Source organism: Scyliorhinus torazame, chromosome 7 (assembly GCF_047496885.1).
Source record: "Scyliorhinus torazame isolate Kashiwa2021f chromosome 7, sScyTor2.1, whole genome shotgun sequence".
Taxonomy (NCBI): domain Eukaryota; kingdom Metazoa; phylum Chordata; class Chondrichthyes; order Carcharhiniformes; family Scyliorhinidae; genus Scyliorhinus; species Scyliorhinus torazame.
The window spans coordinates 117,343,468-117,361,951 of NC_092713.1; the positions used below are offsets into that span (position 1 = coordinate 117,343,468).

Consider the following 18,484-nt stretch of genomic DNA (forward strand, 5'->3'; position numbering starts at 1 on the left):
ATTGGATATCCAAGATAAGGAGGAGGTGGTTAGGGAATTGGAAGTTGTTGATATGATGTAGGACATCAGAGGAATCCGAATGTTGGTTGGAAGGAACTGGACAAGTGGAGAGAGTATGGAGTCAAGATAGGAAGAAATGACCAGTGGGGCAGGAACAGGCTGACATGATGGGCCTACCGGGACAGTCCTCTTTGTGGATTTTAGGGAGGAGGTAGATACGGGCTGACCAGAGTTGGGATATTATGAGGTTGGAACCTGTGGAGGGAAGATCTCTAGAGGAGATGAGGTCAGCGACAGTCCTGGATACAATGGCCTGATGCTCGGTGGTGGGGACATGATCCAGGGGGAGCGAGGAGGAAGTGTCTGAGAGTTGGCGCTCGGCCTCTGTGAAGTAGGGGTCAGTAAGCCAGACAACAACAGCCGCACCCTTGTCAGCGGGTTTGATGACAAAGTCAGGCCCCAGACTCTAAACCTTAGCTCCGTTCTCTCTCCACAGATGCTATCAGACCTGCTGAGATTGTCCAGCATTTGAAATGAAATGAAAATCGCTTATTGTCACAAGTAGGCTTCAAATGAAGTTACTGTGAAAAGCCCCTAGTCGCCACATTCCGGCGCCTGTTCGGGGAGGCTGTTACGGGAATTGAACCGTGCTGCTGGCATGCCTTGGTCTGCTTTCAAAGCCAGCGATTTAGCCCTGTGCTAAACAGCCAACAGCCTATTTTCTATTTTTGTTTCACATTCCAGCATCTGCAGTAATTTGCTTTTATCTTTATGATCTGGAATGCTCTGCGTGAGAGTGTGGTGAAGGCAGTTTCAATCGAGACATTCAAGAAGGAGTTGGATTATTATCTGAAAAAAGGAATGTGAAGGGCTATGGGCAGAAGGAGCAGGAATGGCACTCGGCGAATTGTTCCATCAGACAGGACTAGCAGAATGTGCTGTAACTGTTCTGTGATTCTGTGCTATTGTGGAAGGCAAATTCTGCATGGAAAACTTTTAGGGATCTTTGGAATAATGAGTAAACTAGTGATTTATTACATAGAAAGCTTTGTAGGAAACTGGAGAAACTATGAGCTTCTAAAATATTAGGTGGCCCTAGATCGATTGCTGATTTTAGATTTCCAACATTTGCCATTTTCCTATTATTTTTAATGAGGTGACACTACTGACAATGTCCACCAGATGGAGGCATCTCTCCATTTAAAAGAGGCTTGCACAATCTAAACAGAATAGCCATGATGTGGAGATGCCGGCGTTGGACTGGGGTGAGCACAGTACGAAGTCTTACAACACCAGGTTAAAGTCCAACAGGTTTGTTTCGATGTCACTAGCTTTCGGAGCGCTGCTCCTTCACCTGAGGAAGGAGCAGCGCTCCGAAAACTAGTGACATCGAAACAAACCTGTTGGACTTTAACCTGGTGTTGTAAGACTTCGTACTGTAAACAGAATAGAATCAGAGAATGGAACAGCACAAAAGAAATGAAATGAAAACCGCTTATTGTCACAAGTAGGCTTCAAATGAAGTTACTGCGAAAAGCCCCTAGTCGCCACATTCCGGCGCCTGTTCGGGGAGGCTGGTATGGGAATTGAACCGTGCTGCTGGCCTACCTTTGTCTGCTTTCAAACATGACATTAAATGCAAATCGTTAAAAAATACATCATCAAAGCACTGCATTTCATTCCTTAAAAAAACATTTTTTATGAGAGTTTTCTTTTTATAAATTACAAAATAAACAAATCTATACAAACCAAATATAATTTATAGAAAAAAAAGCATCAAAAGTAACATTAATACAACCCTCCCCGAACAACTGCCGGTGATCAGTTCCTTAAAGTAAATTATAAAAGGTTGCCACCTGCAGTAGAATCCTTCGAGCGACCCCTCCCCCTCACGGTGTACATGACCTTCTGTAGGTACATAAAACTCCATCAAGTCTCCCAACCATACCAAGGCGCTGGGTGGAGATGCGGACCCCCATCCCAGCAGAATCCACCTCCAGGCAATCAACAAATCAAAGGCAGGAACATCCACCCCCGCAGCTGTCTGTAGCCCTGGGAGTCCGGCACCCCAAATATGGCAACTAACGAACAGGGTTCAGTTCAATATTCAAAATCGCCGACACAGTGCTGAAGAAGTAGACTCAAAAGCTCACAACCTTGGGACAAGGCCAGAATATCTGTGTGTGGTTGGTCGGAACCCTCAAACAGTGCTCACACCTGTCATCCACTCCTAAAAAAAATAATGATGTGGAGATGCCGGCGTTGGACTGGGGTGAGCACAGTACGAAGTCTTACAACACCAGGTTAAAGTCCAACAGGTTTGTTTCGATGACACTAACTTTCGGAGCGCTGCTCCTTCCTCAGGTGAATGAAGAGGTATGTTCCAGAAACATATATATATAGACAGATTCAAAGATGCCAGACAATGCTTGGAATGCGAGCATTAGCAGGTGATTAAATCTTTACAGATCCAGAGATGGGGTAACCCCAGGTTAAAGAGGTGTGAATTGTATCAAGCCAGGACAGTTGGTAGGACTTTGCAGGCCAGATGGTGGGGGATGAATGTAATGCGACATGAATCCCAGGTCCCGGTTGAGGCCGCACTCGTGTGCGGAACTTGGCTATAAGTTTCTGCTCGGCGATTCTGCGTTGTCGCGGGTCCTGAAGGCCGCCTTGGAGAACGCTTACCCGGAGGATCAGAGGCTGAATGCCCTTGACTGCTGAAGTGTTCCCCGACTGGAAGGGAACATTCCTGCCTGGTGATTGTTGCGCGATGTCCGTTCATTCGTTGTCGCAGCGTCTGCATGGTCTCGCCAATGTACCACGCTTCGGGACATCCTTTCCTGCAGCGTATGAGGTAGACAACGTTGGCCGAGTCGCACGAGTATGTACCGCGTACCTGGTGGGTGGTGTTCTCACGTGTAATAGTGGTATCCATGTCGATGATCTGGCACGTCTTGCAGAGATTGCCATGACAGGGTTGTGTGGTGTTGTGGTCACTGTTCTGAAGACTGGGTAGTTTGCTGCAAACAATGGTTCGTTTGAGGTTGCGCGGTTGTTTGAAGGCAAGTAGTGGGGGTGTGGGGATGACCTTGGCAAGATGTTCATCGTCATCAATGGCGTGTTGAAGGCTGTGAAGAAGATGACGTAGTTTCTCCGCTCCGGGGAAGTACTGGACGACGAAGGGTATTCTGTCGGTTGTGTCCCATGTTTGTCTTCTGAGGAAGTCGGTCCGGTTTTTCGCTGTGGCGCGTTGGAACTGTCGATCGATGAGTCGAGTGCCATATCCCGTTCGTACGAGGGCATCTTTCGACGTCTGTAGATGTCTGTTACGCTCCTCCTCGTCTGAGCAGATCCTGTGTATACGGAGTGCTTGTCCATAGGGGATGGCTTCTTTAATGTGTTTAGGGTGGAAGCTGGAGAAGTGGAGCATCATGAGGTTATCCGTGGGTTTGCGGTAAAGCGAAGTGCTGAGGTGACCGTCCTTGATGGAGACGAGTGTGTCCAAGAATGCAACTGATTTTGGAGAGTAGTCCATGGTGAGTCTGATGGTCAGATGGAACTTATTAATGTCATCGTGTAGTCGTTTCAGTGATTCTTCGCCGTGGGTTCAAAGGAAAAAAATGTCATCGATGTATCTGGTGTATAACGTCGGTTGAAGGTCCTGTGCGGTGAGTAGGTCCTGTTCAAACTTGTACATGAAGATGTTGGCGTATTGGGGTGCGAATTTGGTCCCCATGGCTGTTCCGTGCGTCTGGATGAAGAACTTGTTGTCGAAGGTGAAGACGTTGTGATCCAGAATGAAGCGGATGAGTTGCAGAATTGCGTCTGGAGATTGGCAGTTGTCGGTGTTGAGTACTGAGGCTGTTGCAGCAATGCCGTCGTCATGGGGGATGCTGGTGTAGAGTGCCGAGACGTCCATTGTGACGAGGAATGTTCCTGGTTCAACTGGTCCATGGGTGCTGAGTTTCTGTAGGAAGTCCGTCGTGTCGCGACAGAAGCTGGGTGTACCTTGTACGATGGGTTTCAAGATGCCCTCGATGTAGCCAGAGAGGTTCTCACACAGGGTCCCATTGCCTGAAACGATAGGACGGCCTGGTGTGTTGGCCTTATGTATTTTCGGGAGGCAGTAGAGATCTCCAATGCGGGGAGTACGTGGGATGAAAGCACGTAGGGTGCTCTGAAGATCTGGATCCAAGGTCTTGATCAGTCTGTTAAGTTGGCGGATGTGTTCCTTGGTCGGATCTGCGGGTAACTGTCTGTAATGTTCTTGGTTGTTCAGTTGTCGGTATACTTCTTTGCAGTAGTCCGTTCTGTTCAGACAAACGACCTTTGTTTGCTGGTTTGATGACGATGCTGTGGTTGGTCTTGAGAGTGTGGATGGCATTGCGTTGTGCTTGGGTGACGTTCGGGGCTGTCTTGTGAATGCGACTGATGAATCTGGCATTGACGCGACTCCTGGCGGCTTGAGCATACATGTCGAGTCTAAGGCAGCGGCCTTCCGGAGGGGTCCAATTCGACTCTTTCCTCTTCGGTTGCCGCACCGCAGATCTGTAAAGATTTAATCACCTGCTAATGCTCACATTCCGAGCATTGTTTGGCATCTTTGAATCTGTCTAAATATGTGTTTCTGGAACAGACCTCTGCATTCACCTGAGGAAGGAGCAGCGCTCCGAAAGCTAGTGACATCGAAACAAACCTGTTGGACTTTAACCTGGTGTTGTAAAAAAAATAATGACAGTGATCATGAATATTGGCGTGCAGTTTAAGAAAGGGAATGTTTTTATTAGTCCATGTTAACTCTGCCTCCACCCTTACCTAGCAACATCTGCCACTGGAATATTCATCCACACCTTTGTCACTGCTATTCCAGTGCTCTTTTGGTAGGCCTCCCTTTCTGCACCCACTTTGAATTGCATTCAATCCCACACCAAATTTTACTTGCAAGTGACTCTCCCCTCACTGGCCTGTATTGATTCCCAGTCCAAACCCTCTGTTTAAATCCCATCAAGATCTCGCACTTCTCTGTCTCCCTCCTTTACCCTACAATCCCCATTCATAGAGTCCCCACAGTGCAGATGCCATTCGGCCCATTGGGTCTGCACCGACCCTCTGAAAGAACAGCCTTCCAAGGCCCAGAACCCACCTTATCCCTGTAACCCCACCATTGGACACCAAAGGGCAATTTAGCATGGTCAAGCCACTTACCCTGCATCTTTGGACGGTGGGAGGAAACCGGAGCACCTGGGGGAAATCCACGCAGGCACGAAAAGAGAGTGCAAACTCCACACAGTCACCCGAGGCCGAATTGAACCTGGGTCCCTAACGCTGTGAGGCAGCAGTGCTAACCACTGCATCACCGTGCTGCCTAACACCCCGCACCTCCCTTGTTGCAGGTCACGAACAGGTCCTTAAAGATGGTGGTAAACTGCCTCCACCTGGAGGGGAGCCTTTCTTCGGACCCCCTGATGGCAAATTTGAGTTTTTTTCTAGCCTCAGGAATTCTGTCGAGCCTGCCAGCCAGTCTGAAGCCGTCAGTGCTGCCGATCTCCACCCAAGTCGGATTTGTCACTGGGTTATTAGAGTGGCAAAGGCTATGATGTCGGCCCCTCTCCCCTCAAAGAGCTCCGGCCGGTCTGACCCCTCGAAGATCGCTACCAGTGAGCATAGTTCCATCGTGACCCCGTGACCTCGGACATGGCTTCAAAGAATCTAGCCCAGAGTCCGACCAAATTTGGGCAGGACCAGAACATGTGGACGTGGTTAGCCGAACCCCTCTGGCATCGCTCACAGCTGTCCTCCACCCCTGGGAAGAACCTGCTCATGCACGTCCTGGTCAGGTGTTCCCTGTGCACCACCACCTTCAGTTGCATCAGGCCCAGCCTTGCACATGAGGTGATGGAGCTCATTCTGTATAAGATCTCACTCCAGAGTCCTCCCCCTATCATGATGCCCGGCTCCTCTTTCCATCTCTCGTTGCATCCAGTGGAACCCTTCCTTCCTCTAGCAGTCGTCCGTATCTGTCTGCACACTTTCCCTCCTCTAACATGTCCTGTGCTATTAGTCTGTCTCGCAGGGTGTGTCTGGGTAACTGGGGGAATGATGGGGCCTCCTTGCGGAGGAGGACCTGTATCTGGCGGTATCGGAGTTCGCTCCCTTTCTTTCGGGAGTAGGATCTTCTCTGTTAGTTCTTTTTAAAAATAAATTTAGAGTACCCAATTATATTCTTTCCAACTAAGGGGCAATTTAGTGTGGCCGATCCACCTAACCTGCACATCTTTGGGTTGTGGGGGTGAGACCCACACAGACACAGGGAGACTGAGCCAACTCCACAGTGACTTGGTGCCGGGATCGAACCCGGGTCCTCAGTGCCGTGAGGCAGCAGTGCTAACTACTGAGCCACCGTGCTGCCTGCTCTGTTAATTCTGCCAATGTTGTCACTTTGCCATCAACGTAAACGCTCTTGAACATCAACATCTCTTCCTTCATTCTCCAAGCCTTGTATATGGTGTCCATTCTGGCCGGGTTGAACCTGTGATTGATATAAATGGGGGCTAAGATGGACATGCTTCTCAGCTTGAACTGGTGCTTTAATTGGTTGCAGGTTTTCAGTGACTCTACCACCACCGGGCTTGTCGAGTGTTTGGCCGGGGAGAATGGGAGTGGGGTGGTGACCAGTGCCCACAGAGACGTTCCTGCACACAAAGCTTCTTCTGTCTGTACCCACTCTGCTCCTGTCTCCCTCAGCCAACCCTGCACCCTTTCTACCTTTGCTGCCCAGTGGTCGTACAGGAAGTTTGGCAGCACTAGACCCCCTGCGTGCCACCCCTTCTGCAGGACGGTTTATAGATCCTGGAGTTCTTTTCCGCCCACACAAAAGCTGAGATCAGTTTGGCTACCATGCCGTAAAAGGATTTGGGGAGGAAGATCGGGAACGATCTAAACACGAATAGGAACCTTGGCAGGACGTTCATCTTTATCGCCTGCTCTTTCCCCACCAGGGAGAGTGGGAGTGGGTCCCACCTCTGCAGGTCGCCCTTCACCACCTCCACCAGGCTAGTTAGGTTCCACTTGTGGAGCTGGGTCCAGTTGTGACCTATCTGGATCCCCAGGTACCTAAACTTGGTCTGGGCCAGTTTGAACAGCAGCACTCCCAGATCTGCTCCTCCCTGTTAGAGGGTTACCAGGAAGATTTTGCTCTTGCTCAGGTTTTGTTTGTATCCTGAGAAGGCTCTTAACTCCCTCAGGACTTCCATCATCTTTCCCATGCAGTCTAGGGGGTTCGAGACATACAGCAGCAGGTCATCCACATAGAGAGAGGCTCTGTGCTCCCTGTCTCCTCTTTGAATGCCTCTCTACCCGGCTGCTGATCTGAAATGATAGCTCAATTGCCAGAGTGAACAGCAGTGAGGACAGCGGACATCCCTGCCTCGTGCCTCCGTGCAACCGGAACTACTTTGAGCTTGGGCGTTCGCCCGGATGGTTGCCATGGGAGCACTGTACCGCACCTTCACCCACGAGGTGAACACTGGCTCAAACCCAAACCATTCCAGTACCTCAAAGAGGTGCTTCAACTCCACCCAGACGAAGGCCTTCTCTGCATCCAAGGAGATGATCACCTCTGGTGTCTCCGCCCTGGCTGGAGACATGACCACGTTCAGCAGACGTCTGACGTTTGTCGTCATCTGTGTCTGCCCTTGACAACCTGGTCTCATCTTCCGCGATCACTTCTGGCATCTCTCCAGTCGTCTGGTCAGAATTTCGCTAGACGTTTTGCGTCAGTGTTGAGGAGTGAGATAGGTCTGTATGCCCCACACCCTGCCGGGTCTTTTTCTTCAGGATCAGTAGATCGAAGCCTGTGACAGCATGGGCAGGACAGGGGATGGACAGTGAGTCTTTGAACATCTCCCACAGGTGCGAGGCCAGAACAGCCAGCGGACCTTTTATAGAAGTCCACCAGGAACCCATCAGGCCCCGCCACTTTCCTGGATTGCATGGAGTTAATTCACTCTATGACCTTCTCTAGGCCCAACATGCTTCCAGTCCCTTCCCCTTTTCCTCTCCCACAGCTGGGAAGACCAGCCCGTCCATGAACTGCTTCATCTTCGAATCCCACTCCGGGGGCTCAATGGTGTATAGTCCCCGGTAGAAGTCTGCAAAGGCTTCATTGATCTCCTCTGGGGCTGTGACCACCCGTCCCCCTCGTCTCTGATCTGTGCGATCTCTTGTGCGGCCGCCTGCTTCCTCAACTTGTGGGCCAGCAGGCGGCGGGCCTTGCCTCCTTGTGTCCGGCGGAGCTGCCTTCCGGGGTGAGATTAGCTCGAACTCCGTTTATAATTTTTCCCCCACCACTAGCAGCTCCATGGCCGGGACCTGGAGTTGTGCTGATCCACCTCCAGTATGGAATCGATCAACTGCTGTCTGGTTGCCCTCTCCCCCCTACCCCTATGTGTCCTGTATGCTATTATCTCCCCCCTGACCAGCACCTCCCAAAATGTGGGGACCGAAACCGCCCCGTTCCGGTTACAGCTTACGTATTTGCCGATGGCCAGTGCCGTCCTTCCACAAAAAGCCTGATCGGCGAGGATGGCTGTGTCCAGCCTCCATGGCGGGCGGGGGGGGGTGGGGTTGCTGGGCCCATCTTGTCTCCAACCTCACATCCACGTAATATGGTCTGGTCTGAGATGACTATTGCTGAGTATTCTGCCCCTACAACCCCTGGAAGCACCTATTTCCCCACCACAAAGAAGTCTATTCTGGAGAAGGCCTTGTGGACATGGGGAAAGAAGGAGAACTCCTTCTCCCTTGGGTGGCTGAACCTCCCAAGTGTCCATTCCATGATCTGATCAATGAAGGCAGTCAGTTCCTTTGCCATTCCTGACTTTGCACCTGTTCTGGGACTTCACCTGTCAACCATAATAATAATCTTTATTGTCACAAGTAGACTTACATTAACACTGCAATGAAGTTACTGTGAAAAGCCCCTAGTCGCCACATTCCGGCTCCTGTTCGGGCACACAGAGGGAGAATTCAGAATGTCCAAATTATCTAACAGCATGTCTTTCGGGACTTGTGGGAGGAAACCGGACCCCTGGAGGAAACCCACACAGACACGGAGAACGTGCAGACTCCGCACAGACAATGACCCAAGCCGGGAATGGAGCCTGGGACCCTGGCGCTGTGAAGCCATAGTGCTAACCACTGTGCTGCCATAGGGTCCAAGACATAGTTAAAGTCTCCCCCCATGATCAGTTGGTGGGAGTCTAGGTCGGGGATCTCTGCTAATGACGTCTTGATGAACTCGGCGGTGTCCTGGTTCAGGGGGTACAGATTTACTAGTACCACCGGGGCCCCTTTCAGAACCCCATTCACCGTTATGTACCATCCCCCTGGGTCCATCACCATGTTGGTCACCATGAAGGCTACCCCCCCTTGCCCTTGTGTCGAAACTCGCTTGGTAAGCTTGTCCCACCCAGCTCCTCCTTACCCTGATCTGGTCTTTAGCTCTTACCTGCGTCTCATGAAGGAAGATCATGTCTACCCTCCAGCTTTTCAGGTGGGCGAAAGCTCGGGATCTTTTTACTGGTCCATTGAGTCCCCTCACGTTCCAGGTGATTATCCTGATAGGGGGATTTCGGTCCCCCTCTCTTCCTTGGGGTCAGCCATGTTCACCTCATGGACATGCCCCTGCATGCCCAGGCTTTTCCATCTCTTTGGTCCATCCAAGATGGCCACCTTCCTCCTTCCACCCATATCCTCGTGTAAATTGTGTGGCCAGCATTATGCCCTTCCCCCTTGAGCTACCCCACCCCCCAATCCCTCCGATCGCCCAATCTACCCGCCTCCTCTACCTGACCCCCCCCCTCCCGTCATTCCCCCTGGACCTTGCCCCCCCCTCCCCCCAGCCCGCTTGCCATGTACTGGGATGGGCTGCTATCTTCTGTGCTCTCTAATAGCTCGATAATCTGGAGGTTCTGGCACCGAAATCTGTCCTCATGGTCATCTATTCTAGCCTTCAGTCTTTTGAGTCGCCACCAGCAATGTTATTTCGGTCTCCAACGAGGCAATTTGATGGTCCTGTTTGGTGACCAACTTTCCCACATCCTGGATCATCGCTTCCTGGGCCTCCAGCTGTCGCTCCACCCTGTCCATTGACCCACGTATGGGGGCCAGGGTGGTCTTGATTGCTGTCTCCATCGCCAACATTAGGTTCTCTTTTACTGCCTGACTTTGCATCCTGTCTGGTGGTTCGCCGGCATCCCAGGGCGTCAGATTTGAGTTTTTTTCCGGTGTTTGGTTCCCCTTCATCAGCTCAAAAAATTCGAAGAAAGAGTTTCCAGACGGAGACATCTTTCGTGCGACCGTTCAGCTCGTGGCCGCCACCGTGAGTGTTTAGGGCAATTTCACAAGTCTGATTCTGTCCATTCTACAACAGCGGCCACTGATAGCAATTAGGTCAGTTTACTTTAGTTGGTTGTAGAGCTAGTTTGTGATGCAGAGCAAGGCCAATAGCGAGGGTTCTATTCCCATACTGGCCGAGGTTATTCATGAAGGCCTGCCTTCTCAATCTTGCCTCTTGCCTGAGGTGTGGCGACCTTCAGGTTAAATCACCACTAGTCAACTCTCCCCCTCAAAGGTGAAAGCAGGCAATGGTCATCTGGGACTATGGTGACTCTTTAGCTTTAATTAGGAGTTTGGATTGTATTTCAGCTGTGAGGTAATAAAATCATTGTGTGTCAGGATTGTATCTTTTGGGGATGGCACGTGGCGCAGTGGTTAGCACTGGGACTACGATGCCGAGGTCGCAGGTTCGATCCCGGCTCTGGGTCACTGTCCGTGTGGAGTTTGTACATTCTCCCCGTGTCTGCGTGGGTTTCATCCCCACAACCCAAAGATGTGCTGGTTAGGTGGATTGGCCACACCAAATTGCCCCTTAATTGGAAAAGAAAAATAATTGGGTACACTAAATTAAAAAAAAAAGGATTGTATCTTTTGCTTTCTAATATTATTACAATTTGATACTGTAGCTTTAAATATAGGGTAAATAAAAGGGGTCAAAGACCTGTGCTTGAGTCTGCCTGGCAATAAACTTGGTGGTTTCATTGTTGGAGATCTGAAGAAGTCTTGTTACATTATTGAGAGGCAAGCGCAGGATATTTATGGAGATAATGACAGCAGGTACGGAGTGTCCCATGGATAGACCATAAGTCTTCCAAAGTTCATAAAAATATGTTATAGCTGTTAGGTTGCAAATAGCGATTCTGTAAATTATTCCTTTACTTCGAAGGTTAGAGAGAGTTGAGATCAAAGATACTAATTCATATCTTAATGTGGATACAGAGATAATGGGCGGGACTCTGATCACCGACGCCAAAACCGGGGGGGCTGTTCTGAGGGCAGGGAGGGGCTTCGGTGGGGGCTGGGGGACTGGTGGGGTCTGGTACGGAGGTGGCGAGGCTGGTTACAGAGGGGCACTTTTTGGCAGGCCTGGTCCGCGCAGGGCCGGCGCCATGTTTCTCGATGTGGCCCCTGCCGGCCACCGCCGTGCACACGCGCGGCCACGGACCCGGCAATTCTCCAGCCATATCTGCAGGTAAAGGCTTACGATGCGTGCCTGCTAGCCCTCCACCTAACGGAGGATCGGTGCAACTTTTGTGCCTTTTTTTCGGGGTGTAAAACGCTACCGTTTCCATGCCGGCGTAAGCGCGTAGTCTTCAAATCGGAGAATCCAGCTCAATGTGTTTCCGATTGCCATGGGGCAAAGCGTGAGGAAGCCATTTTGAGGTTATAGACTCCCCATTAACCTGGACATTTCACAGACAGACAGCAGTTGCAGTCTTGTCTTGTGTGATCTGCAGCCAACTGAGAAGTAGAGAACAAGACATGGAATCAGCCAGGTTTGCAGCTTAAGCAGAGAAAATTCTTACTCTTATGTTCACCACATAGAACACAGGTGAGAATTTGCAATACAATCAAACACCAAGTTTGTGAGATATTACAGGAGGCTGGAAGATTCACCTAGCTTGGTGATCAAGGAAGGGATCTACAACATAGATAGCACTCACAGTGAAAAGCAGTCTGGGATTAATAGTTCCCCAGCTGGGAATGTGAAAAGGAATCCCATCGGAAGCTGGAACAAACATTTTCTTTTTACAAATTTAGAGAACCCAATTCATTTTTTCTAATTAAGGGCAATTTAGCGTGTCCAATCCACCTACCCTGCACATCTTTGGGTTGTGGAGGTGAAGCCCATGCAAGCACGGGAAGAATGTGCAAACTCCGCACGGACAGTGACCCAGGGCCGGGATTGAACCTGGGACCTCGGCACCATGAGGCGGCAGTGCTGGTGCCTTAGCTGGGAACAAACATAAACCGTTTGTGTTAAGAACCTTATTTCCATGGACAGGGATAAGTCACAAAGAACTGTTTAATTCTATAATTTAAAATATAAATTTCCAAAAGAAAATTATGTTTAGTCAATGGTATGTTTTGATCATTTGTTGGAGTAAAAGGTTTAAAAGCATAACATTTTTGCCATATCATTCATCTAATAAATGGAAGTTTGAATTTCTCTTTAAAAGTTATAGGTATCTGTGGAGATCATTAAAATTGGTTCTCTCCTCTGCCAAACCCAGGGATGTTAATGTCAATGAAAAAGGATTTGCTGCACTGCCTGAGATCAGCTAACTCCACATACCCCAGGATTCAAGCCTGTGATCTTGTGGTCTGTATGGTTTAGGAATCCGCCAGACGGTGCCTTTAACCACAAGGTTATCAACTGAGTTGGAAAAGTGTGATTTGTTGACATATTAGATTGCAGTGGTTGTAAAGGCACGGCTCTTGTGGGATAACTCATTTTATAAATGGCATGCACTTTACCTGTAGTTTTTTCTGATGGTGCTGAAAATGCTGGTTACGTTGCAATTCATGGAACTGTTCTGCTTTATGACGATTAATCACTTTCCTCCTTGAATTTAATGAAGCCACAGTTCCTCGTACCCAGCGACATCAATTGACCATTCAGTTAAATTGATGAATTTTCTGGGAATCTTGTGCATATTTTGGGGAGGTTTGCAAAGGGACGGAACCTTATGCTGGGATTTCCCAGTGAGCTGCCTGTGACCAATGGATTTAGGATGTTGATGCATACAAGCTGAGAACAGCCCTGTAGCAGTATCTACATCCAAATTCTGCCTTGTTGAATATCTTCAGCCGGAAACTGTATATTTCCTCGTTATTAAATAAAACTGTAGCACTCTTTGGACTTGATCTAAATGGAAAATATGAATGGATGGCCGAATTGTTACATTCCATGAATTTTACCAATCTTCAGCTAAATCTTTACTCATTAAATGAAGCTTTGATTATTTCTTTTTATTTAACTGGGATTGTAGCCGCTTCTGCAAGGGGCATCCAGTGCTGAAGACCATTGACATGTTCCACTTCAGGGGACCCTCAAATGTTGGAGACCGCATAAGTTTGAAGGCCATAGTTAACAACGCATTTAAAACAAGGTGAGAACAGAGCTTCATATCTCAGCCTCCCCAGTCAACCTGGCACTAATGTGAATTGTGTGTTGTGAGAATTGGTCCCAGCCTCTGACCTCATCTTTTTCATTGTACAGCTCTTGCACAACAAGCAAATCATGCAAATCAAAGTGGACTATTAAGAAAAAGCAGTTTGGTCCCTCACTTGAGCAAAGTTACTTGTTTTTAATTTGGTAACCGTGTGGCCTGAGTCTGACAGTGGAGAGAACAGTCAGGAATCCTGCTGGATACTGTGAGTGTATGGGTTGTTGAGTGAGCACAGTGTTGAATCGCCACCTGCCATATATGGCCTAGGCTCACAAATAAAAGATGGCCCCTGAGATTAACAACTGAAGGGCTCCACTGGATAAGGGCTCCAGTGGCAGGGGCTGTTTAGCACAGGGCTGAATCGCTGGCTTTGAAAGCAGATCAAGGCAGGCCAGCAGCACGGTTCAATTCCCATAACCGCCTCCCCGAACAGGTGCCGGAATGTGGCGACTAGGGGCTTTTCACAGTAACTTCATTGAAGCATACTTGTGACAATAAGCCATTTTCATTTTCATTTTTCATAATAACACAACAAACGTTTGTCTCCATGTGAGAAGAAAGCTCAGAGTGGAAGAAGAAAATAATTTGTCAATCTCTCGTTGCTACTAAACATCCCTGACTGCTGTGCACTAATTTTATGGCAGGTAACATTATGGTAAGTAGCAACATTTAAGAGGCATCTGGATGGATACATGAATAGGGAGAAAATAGAGGGATACGGACCGAGTAAGGGCAGAAGGTTGTTTTTTAGTTAGGGCATCATGATCGGCACAGGGCCTGTTCCTGTGCTGTACTTTTCTTTGTTCCTTGTCCTTTGTAAAGAGTAGTGTATATTAGGTTAGTAATTGTTAATGATTGATGAGTAATCGTAACAGTAATGAGTCAGTTTCACTTTGCGCTTGTTCATTTAACTTTCCCGCAGCTTCCTTACTGGTGTCTCCAGAATCCTTTCAAAAAACTGCAGATTTCAAATTGTTCAATTAAATTGAAAGGCTCTGGGCATGACTCAAACAGTGGTGTGGGAAGAAGGGTGCTTCAATTCATGGGGCACTGACAACAGTGCAGGGGAAAGGGGCAGCTGTTCCACTGGGATAGGCTCAGTGTCCTGGCAAGTCCTTTCATTACAAAAGGGGCGGAGGGGTCGGCTAAAGGGAAATTCAAATCTGAAGAGAAGTATCGAGGCAGCAGAGCCGTGTGATGATTTGGATAAAGACAACATGTGTACGACAGAAAGGGACAAAGGGTTGAGTGGTGATGGTGTATCAGTGAATAAGGTACATGCAAAGCATAGCAGTAAAAATAAAATAAAGGCCCTTTATCTGAATGTGCAAAGCATTTATAATAAGATAGATGAACTAATGGCATGCGTAAAGATAAATGGTCAGCCTAATTGTCATTACAGAGACATGGGTGCAAGATGATCAAGAAGAGAAATAAATGCTCAGGGTATTTCAAAAAGACTGACCGAATGGAAAAGGGAAAAGAGCAGCCCTGCCGGTAAAGGTTGACACAAGGAGAGTAGTGAGAAGGGATCTTGGTTCAGAAGAGCAGAATCAGTTTGAGTAGAGATTAGGAATAACAAAGCTCCGAAAACACTGATGGGGTAGTTTATAGGCCCCATAACGATAGTTTTACCACTTGTCAACACACTAAGCATAAAACCATTGGAGCCTGTAACAAAAGCAGTTCATTAATCCTGAGGGCCTTTAATCTTTATTGATTGGACAAATCAACTTGTTAAGTGTAGTCTGGAAGATTGCTATTGCAACAGTTTACTTGAGCAATACTTTGTGGAACTAATAAAGGATAAAGCTATTTTCGACTTAGTATTGTGTAATTAGGCAGGATTAATTAGTAATCACATGGTAAAAAATCGGCAAAAAAGTGATCAGAGTACAACTGAGTTCCATATTAATAAAAACACAATACTCTGGATGCTGGAAGTCTAAAATGAAAACAGAAAATGCTGGAAAATCTCAGCCGGTCTGGCAGCATCTGTGGAGACAGAAACAGGGTTAATGTTTCGAGCCCATATGACTTCTTGAGAGTTGAAGAGAGGTAGAAATGTGATGGATTTTCTTCTGGTGAAGAAAGGGGGTGGTGCAAACTGGAAAGTCTGGGATAGGTTGGAACTCAGGAGAGATTTGACAAAGATCTCATGGACACAAGACAAAGAAAGTGATAATGACAATGTTAAAGACTAAAGAAGGTGTTAATAGTGGTAATAAGGTCCGTTATCAGAATGTGTTAAAGGCAGAACTAGGGTCAGCACTCTCTGAAACCAAAAGTACGAACAAATTACAGACTGGCTCTGTGGGGCGTGGGGTTTGGGAAAGAAGATATATCAAAATGGTGGACAGAGTTTTGAAGTTGTCGCACTCATTGTTAAGTCCAGAAACCTGTAAAATGCCTAATCAGAAGATGAGGTGCCGTTCTCCTGTTTGCGTTGGACTTCACTGAAACATTGCAACAGGCCCCGGGTCACTGTCCGTTTGGTGTTTGCACATTCTCCCCGTGTCTGGGTGAGTCTCACCCCAACAACCCAAAGATGTGCAGTGCCTAATGTATCCATCCAGATGTCTCTTAAATGTTGTTACCTACCATAAAATTAGTGTGCAGCAGTCAGGGAAGTGCAGACCCGTTAAATTGCCCCTTGATTGGGGAAAAAAAATAATTTGGTACTTTAAATTTATTTTAAAAATGTAACGGTGCTGGGACCACTGTTATTTTCCATCCACATAAACAGTTTGGATTTTGAATTATCAGAACAATTTGAAAATGACGGCAAATTGGAGAATATGGGGGGCGATTCTCCGATATGGAGACCAAGTGCCCGTGCCTTCGTGAATGCCGTTGCGTTCCACGATGGCGCGAACGGGCCTACGCCACGGCCAATTCACTGCCTGAGAGGGGGCCAGCAGCGGGGCCGTGAGGAACGCGGTGTGCAGAGCGCTAGAGCGGCGCCGTCCCACGCGACGCCACAATGACTCCGCGCCACGTATAAGGAAGTGCGCAGGGCGCACAGAAACACCAGTGGACGACATGGAGGAGCCCCGTTGTGCCGCACCCCCCTTCAGGGACAGTGACCTGGAGTCACTGTTGGATGCAGTGGAGGAGCGCAGGGCCATCATCTACCCCCAACGAGGACAACGGCAGTCAAGCAGTACCGTGAGGCGTGGATGGCGAGAGGTGAGGGCCGCAGTCAGCGCTGTGGGGCACATCCCCCGCATGGGGGAACAGTGCAGGACGAAGCTGCACGACCTCATGAGGGCAGCGAGGGTAAGTTTCCTGAGCCGCGCCCCGGGCAATCCCCCCCCCATAGCACACGCTAGGGGGTGGGGCGCCGGGGACGGGGGGGGGGATGATCGTACCCGGGACACATGTGGACCCGCCCCCGTGGGCAGGTGCCATGCGTGGGTCGGAGTGTCCCCTGCGTGTGATAAAGTTGCGTTCATACGTGCCTCCTGCAAATGTGCGTCTTGCCATGTGTTCCACTCCCCCCCCCCCCCCCCCAAGGGCAAGACGCAAGACAGCGCATAATTTCCGGGAGCGTGCAAGAACCGGAGGTGGATCTCCCCAGCTGCACTCCCTGACCCCATACGAGCAGAGGGCACTGGACCTTGCCGGGGCAGCCGCCAGCCGGGAGGGAGCGCCGTGCCAGGTTGGAGGCGAATCTCCAAGTGAGAATCCACTGTATGCATGCAGTCCCTCATCCCATCTCTGTCGTCCCCCCCCCCTCACCCTCACCGCCTGACACTGCACCACCCCACAGTCCACCCCCTCACACCCCACCGCCTGACACTGCACCACCCCACAGTCCACCCCCTCACACCCCACCGCCTGACACTGCACCACCCCACAGTCCACACCCTCACACCCCACCGCCTGACACTGCACCACCCCACAGTCCACACCCTCACACCCCACCGCCTGACACTGCACCACCCCACAGTCCACACCCTCACACCCCACCGCCTGACACTGCACCACCCCACAGTCCACACCCTCACACCCCACCGCCTGACACTGCACCACCCCACAGTCCACACCCTCACACCCCACCGCCTGACACTGCACCACCCCACAGTCTACACCCTCACACCCCGCCACCTGACACTGCACCACCCCACAGTCCACACCCCCTCACCCTCACCGCCTGACACTGCACCACCCCACAGTCCACGCCCTCACACCCCACCGCCTGACACTGCACCACCCCACAGTCCCCATCCTCACCACCCCACCGCCTGACACTGCACCACCCCACAGTCCCCATCCTCACCACCCCACCGACTGACACTGCACCACCCCACAGTCTACACCCTCACACCCCACCGCCTGACACTGCACCACCCCACAGTCCACGCCCTCACCGCCTGACACTGCACCACCCCACAGTCCCCATCCTCACCACCCCACCGCCTGACACTGCACCACCCCACAGTCCCCATCCTCACCACCCCACCGCCTGACACTGCACCACCCCACAGTCCTCACCCTCACACCCCACCGCCTGACACTGCACCACCCCACAGTCCCCATCCTCACCACCCCACCGCCTGACACTGCACCACCCCACAGTCCTCACCCTCACACCCCACCGCCTGACACTGCATCACCCCACAGTCCCCATCCTCACCACCCCACCGCCTGATACTGCACCACCCCACAGTCCACGCCCTCACCACCCCACCGCCTGACACTGCACCACCCCACAGTCCACGCCCTCACCGCCTGACACTGCACCACCCCCACAGTCCTCACCCTCACACCCCACCGCCCGACACTGCACCACCCCACAGTCCACACCCGCACACCCCACCGCCTGACACTGCACCACCCCACAGTCCACCCCCTCACACCCCACCGCCCGACACTGCACCACCCCACAGTCCACACCCGCACACCCC

The 18,484-nt window shown here is 50.2% G+C and overlaps 1 protein-coding gene across 4 annotated transcripts in view; it reads left to right on the forward strand.

Annotated features, from left to right (window-relative positions):
- Nucleotides 1-18,484, forward strand: part of acot11a (acyl-CoA thioesterase 11a) — a 180,501-nt gene that overhangs the window by 107,536 nt on the left and 54,481 nt on the right. For all 4 annotated transcript variants that reach the window (XM_072511357.1, XM_072511355.1, XM_072511358.1 and 1 more), the window contains one exon: nt 13,395-13,514. In XM_072511357.1, coding sequence (XP_072367458.1) covers nt 13,395-13,514 — 120 coding nt within the window. The remainder of the gene's footprint in view (nt 1-13,394; nt 13,515-18,484) is intronic.